Source organism: Myotis davidii, unplaced genomic scaffold, assembly GCF_000327345.1.
Source record: "Myotis davidii unplaced genomic scaffold, ASM32734v1 scaffold88, whole genome shotgun sequence".
Classification (NCBI taxonomy): domain Eukaryota; kingdom Metazoa; phylum Chordata; class Mammalia; order Chiroptera; family Vespertilionidae; genus Myotis; species Myotis davidii.
This window is the reverse complement of record NW_006300377.1, coordinates 6,208,160-6,213,967: the sequence shown is the minus strand read 5'-3', so window position 1 is coordinate 6,213,967 and position 5,808 is coordinate 6,208,160. Positions and strand designations below refer to the sequence as shown.

At 61.3% G+C, this 5,808-nt stretch overlaps 1 protein-coding gene across 1 annotated transcript in view; it reads right to left on the bottom strand.

Annotated features, from left to right (window-relative positions):
* The window catches only part of COL16A1 (collagen type XVI alpha 1), a 59,944-nt gene that overhangs the window by 20,863 nt on the left and 33,273 nt on the right, over positions 1–5,808 (bottom strand). The window contains exons 44-50 of the mRNA XM_015572783.1: positions 5,650–5,703; positions 5,398–5,430; positions 3,264–3,380; positions 3,139–3,180; positions 2,957–3,043; positions 2,059–2,103; positions 1,104–1,148 (exon numbers count right to left, since the gene is read on the bottom strand). Coding sequence (XP_015428269.1) covers positions 1,104–1,148; positions 2,059–2,103; positions 2,957–3,043; positions 3,139–3,180; positions 3,264–3,380; positions 5,398–5,430; positions 5,650–5,703 — 423 coding nt within the window. The remainder of the gene's footprint in view (positions 1–1,103; positions 1,149–2,058; positions 2,104–2,956; positions 3,044–3,138; positions 3,181–3,263; positions 3,381–5,397; positions 5,431–5,649; positions 5,704–5,808) is intronic.

Genomic DNA, 5,808 nt, shown 5'->3' with positions numbered 1-5,808 from the left:
CCTCCCCCCCTCCTCACTCTGCCCTTCATACGTTCACCTCACCATTGAGGGGCCATGTCGGCCCCTTCTCCCTCATGCCCGCATGAGACGGCGCCCAAACCTTTCCACAACACAAGACAGATGGCTAGACGGACAGATGGCCCCTTCACCCAAGCAAGCAGGAACAGACAAGGTCCGGCCGGGATGAGGGCGCAGGGACAGATGGAACTGCGGCCAGGGGGGCCCCGCTCCCCCGGCCCTCGTCACCAGGCCTGGGAGGAGAGGAGCCAGACCCCGGGAACACGCAATCTGACAAACAAAAGGTTAGTGTCCACGACCCAGGAGGGAGCAACAGTGAGGATGGGGATGACGGAAACACACCGTGATGATGATGAAGGCAGAGCAATTAACGACACCCGGCAGAAGGCGCCGGCCAAGAGGCCGGGAACAGAGGGGCAGGGCCCCCCGACACTCAGAAACCCAACTGGCTGGCATCCCGTGTCCAGCCTCGGAGCAGGCTGGCACTGGAGCCAAGAAAGAGGAAAGGAAGGGAAGGAAGCTGAGCGTTTCCTCCAGGACGATGGGAAAAATGCAGGCACCCTCGCCTTCCGGTTGCCGGGGGCCGCTGGCCAGCCTGGCCAGGCAGCAGGGCAGCAAACCTAGGCCAGCCTGCATGTGAAGCCCTAAAGCTTTGGCATCTCTGCCGGGCTCAGTGCCAGGCGCCTGGCAGGGCCCCAAGAACGACTTTCAGCAAATCTTTAGTCAACACCAAGGTGGGAGAAGCAGGAGGCAGAAATGAGAAGGGAGGAATGAAGAGGCCCTTAGAGGCACCGGCGTAAGCTAAGAAGGTGAAATCGCTCCCGAGGACTTTGGGGGAGCGAAGTGTGGTTGTGGGAGAGAAAGCAGGAGAGGTGGGAGAAGGGAAAATGAGAGGAAGGCAGAGACTAGGAGGATGTCCAAGCTGCCGGGGGCCTTAGGAACCTGTGTCGTTAGCTACCATGCCTGCAGGCGGACAACGCAAACACGGAGGATGGAGGTGAGGGTGTGACGGCAAAGGAGACAGCAAAAGCCACAGAGACCTGGTTGGCGGGGGGAAGGGAGGTCGAGCAGCGCTAGGTTCTTACAGGCAATCCGGGGGAGCCAACGGCACCAGGAAAACCTGGGGGGCCCTGGTGGGAGAAACAGGCAGGTCACATCTCACAAGCACAGCCTCCCCGGGGCAGTCTGGGGGTGAGGGGTCGTGGGAGAGGTCACGGGAATATTGCAAGGCAGCTGGAGAAGAGGCTCCCTGGAAGGCCTGGCCCAGAGACACGTGCTCCTCCCCTTGGCTCCAGGAGGAATGGCTCTGCCATCAGCAGAGACATGAAACAGTCCCCAGCGTCAGCAGCCCTTCCCGAGTCTCCCTGCGTCTAACTGAGCCCCCTTGCTGGAGTGGAAGCCCCTCACACCTGCTACCTGACCTCCACAGGCTCCCAGGTGGAAGGCTCCTGGTTCTAACATAGCTCCCACCAGCCATTTTTTATTCTCTCCAAAGAAAGCATATTCAGTTCTTCCCGTCTTTTCTGGTCACGTCTATGTTCCTGCCATATCAACACCACAGAGGACTCCAAGGAGGAGGCCCCCGGTCTGGCCTTTCTTTGTAGACTTGTCCTTGCGATGGCCCCACAGAGCAGGGGAGGACAGCTCCATCGCAGCCCCTGGCCCCTGGGGGCCTGGTGTCACAGGGCACAGAGATCTAGGCTGGTCGCCACGTGCTTTCCTGGCCGCCGACACCACGAGCCACAAGCCTAGGCCCCCTGCCCCGTGCAGCCTGGGTCCCTGGTGCAAGACACAGAGGGTCAGGGCTGGGGAAACATGGATGCGCCCCAAGGGCCTCCTCTAAGCAGGACCACAGGCACAGCCGGCCCATTCCCAGGGCCTCGGTGGTGGGAGTCCTCAGTGCCCACAGATGCTCCGACAGAGAACGGAGCAGGCAGTGGAGGTTTCCTCGGTCTGCCCTGCCCAGCTTCCTGGAGACCAGGCAGCACTAGGACCCCTCTGAGAGAGCGTCAATCAAGCCAGGAAACCACAGATACTCACAACGGGGCCTGGAGGACCTGGGGAACCCCTCACGCCGGGTGGACCCTGCAAAGGAAGCCAAGAGGAATGGGTAGAGAGGCTCAGGCCCCACAGGGTCTCAGCGCCTTCCTCCTGGCTCACCACAGCCAGAGTCTCCAGGCAGCTGATGTCAAAGCTGATGTTAAACTTCTCATTCAGTTCATTCAATCATCCAACGAACATTTATTGAGCAGCTACTATGTACCAGGCATTAGTCCAGGGGCTGGGGGCACGGCAAGAAACAAAACACCAAAATCTGAGCCTCGTGCCACTTACATCCTAGGGGAGCGGTGGACGGTGATAAATACGGTAGGACAGGGTCTGTCACGTAGTTGGTGCTCAGTAGGTACCTGTGCGATGTTCTTATATGAAATAAACACACAGTATGTCAGACCGGGATGAGTGTGTGAGACAGAAGCAGCTAGGGCCCAGGCCACTGTGGCTGAATGGTGAGAGCATTGGCCAGGGCACCGCAGGGTCACAGGTTCAATTCCCGGCCCTGGTCGGGGCATGTGCGGAAGTAACCAATCGATGTGTCTCTCGCATCGTGTTTCTCTAACTCCCTCCCTCCCTTCCACTCGCTCTAAAAAATCAAAGAAAAAAAAATATCCTCCGGTGAGGATTAACAACCACAACAAAAGCAGCAGCCAGGCCGGGGAGGGAGGGTGTCGCCCGGATCAAGAGCAGAGAGGAGGCCAGTGTGTGAGGAGAGCAGAGGAGATGGGGCAATAGGGCGCCAGCTGACCAAAGGCCCCAGAGCCCTGGAAGGACTCCCGGGAGACAGGGAGCCACTGAGGGCCCAGGAAGACACCTGGCCCGAGTGAGACTGCCCTCGGGAACTAAGGGCCACTGCGCAGGAGGGCCCAGGCCCTGGCCTTACCTCTTCTCCTCTCTGGCCCGGCAGCCCCGGAGGACCGGGCAGGCCAGGGCTCCCAGGACAGCCGGGGTCTCCCTCGCTGTTGTCTCCCTGGAGTGGATGGAGTTGGTGGGAGTGAGCAGTCGGCTGCTTCGCTCCCGGTGGGGCTCAGGGCAGGGGGTGAAGGGAAGGTGAGGGCCACTCACCCGGGCCTCCTCCGCTCTGGGGCGCTCCCGCTCTGTGAAGCACTGGGGGGGACAGAGGGGCTCTGTCAGGTGAGGCCACTGAGAGCCCTCCCTACACCAAGGCCGCCCTGAGCCCAGCCTCCTACCCGGGCACAGTTGTCAAAACCTGGCACGCCGGGGATGCCCTGGTCTCCCTTCTCGCCTTTCTGCAGGAGGGCCGCTGGGCGGGCCTTCTGCCCCTGGACACAGTCCCCACAGATGCTCTAGGAGGGAAAGGAGAGGGCAGGGGGCAGGGGGCAGGGGTCTGAGTGGCCAGGAAGGGCCAGATGGAGAGCCCCCATCACCTGCCTGGTAGGCAGACCTCCACCCACACTCCTCCCAGCCACACCCCTGAGGCAGCATTGCTCCATCCTCAGGGGACCCAATCCCAACACCGGCTTTGCGTTTCTTGCAGGAAGAAGCTCTGGTGCCCCCCCCCCCCAAAAGCCACTTTCCAGACAGGCGTGTGGGGGGAGGCAGAGGGGCCCACAGAGGCACCATCTGCCCTGGCTGTTCCGGCAACCTGCGCCCGCTGTGAGGACACGCCACGAGGACTTGGGCTGCAAAGGCCGGTTCCGAACAGCTTCTCCAGGAGCAAGGGGAGCAGCTGCAGGAGCAGCCAGGCCTTTGCAGATGCCTGGGAGGGAGCCCGCCCTCCGTCCCCGCCGATCCCAGCTGCCGGACTCCCAGTTCGCCGGGCCTGCCAGTCTTCCCGACCAGCAGGTGCTCTCTCACCTGGCCTTTAACCTCTTTGGGTCACAAAGCCCTCTGGGAGTTTGATGAAAGCTGTGAGTTCTCATCTCAGAAAAAGAAAACCCAGTAGTGGAAAGTGGACTACAGTCTCGAAGGACTGGGGCCTGGCGTCTGTGCATGGCCTGGTGGGGTGTCCGTGGACCCCCAGGCAGGACCCCTGCTCCACCTTCACTGCACTGCGAAGCCCCGAAGCCCCGTGATAATGGTTGTCAGTTGTCGTTTACTCAGCACCCAGGCGCCAGTCATCATAATGGCCTGTGCACTTATCACACTCCGTCCTGGCAGCACCAGGAGGCAGGTCATCTTATAAGCACATGGAGATAAGGGAGCCGACACCCGGAGAGACAGTGTGACGTGTCCACGGCGGCTGGAGCCTGGACGAAGCCCTGGTCTATCTGAGGCCAGAGCTGGTGCTAGGGCCACACAGGCCCAGGCTTCCTCTGGGCTGTGCATGTGTGTGGTGGGGGCTCCTGGTCAGCACCCTGGGTGCCATCTGACACCTCTCCAGACAGCTGCTTAGCGCCCCCTGCAGAGCACTTGGCTGAGAAGCCATCGGATGAAATGTTACACAGAGAAATGCTAAATCCTGCAGGAGTTGCACAGTCACATGCCCGGGGCAGGACTTGGGGGGACCCAACTGCCGGAAGCCTGGGGGAGAAGCTGCAGTTTCACCACCACCCCACTCTGATCCACGGCATAACTGTGCCAGGAGGGTACCCTGGCCTCAGGCTGCTTCTGAAGACATCTCAGCTAGAGCCAGGTGGGATCCGGCATCCTGGTTAGGAGCCGGTGGGGTACTGGGATGTCCAGGGCACTGACTAGCCAGTGCTGGAGGGGGTGGCCAGGACAGCGCACTCTGCTGGCCAAAGCTTGGGAGGGACCCCTGAGGATGCTAAGCTGGAGGAGAGAAGAGCTCAGATCTCGTCTCCAGAGGTGACTGAGCAAGGAAGGGCTGTGCCACCCTTGGTTCCCAAGGCAATCGCTGCCCAGCTTGAGAGGCCAGACCAAGCCACAGCCCTCGAGTGTGATCTTGACCGTGTCTGCAGGCCCTGGCACAGGCCGACTCTCCTCCTAGGCCCGAGTCCCCTTGCGCCACTAGACTTGCTTCTCGAATCCCATCTCCTCCTTGGATTCTTTCTGGATTGACCAGAGAGAGGGTGCTGAAGCCTTCTTCCAGGCCCCCACCCCGTCTGACCATAGAACATAACCTTGGTGGCCAGGCCTGAGGGTCTCACCAGTGCTCTGTCACCCCCTCCCACCCCCGCCCCTGCCAGCACTCTGCTCTGCATGCTGCTGGGCCCTGCCCTACCAGGCGGGTACAGGGCCTCACTGGCAGCAGCTCTGTGGTTGGAACTGCCAACAGCATCCTCAAGGTGGGTACCTTCTCAGGGTTCCTTCAAACAGTCATTCGGCAGGTACTGACTTAGGGGCTGTGAGCGCCCTCTGCCACCCCCTCCAGTCCCTACTCCCTCCCACTTATCCTCTTACCTGCAGGAGGTGCTGTTCAATGGGTAAGGATCCCTGCAGGAGACAGACACGAGGGCTCAGGTGGGGAGGGGAAGGGGAAGGAGACTTAAGGCACCAGGTAGAGCCTCAGCCTTGGGAAGCCACGTGCCAACGAGGCTTCTCCCAGAGGGAGAGAAGAGGGCCCCCCACTGCAGCTCAGGGAGCCGGCCTGGCAAGCTCGGCCCTGGCAAGGGCAGGGAGGCGGCTGGACAGCGAGTCCTGGCCGGTACCTACCAGCTCCGCAGTGAGCCCCGGCTGTCCTGGCAAACCGTTGTTTCCAGGGATGCCCTGCAGCCAAGGAGAGACACGAGTGAATGGGCTCCGCTCCCTGCGTCATTCCCACCGTCCCCCCTGCCTCTGCCCTCACCCTGCAGAGCTGAGCCTAGTCTTAGC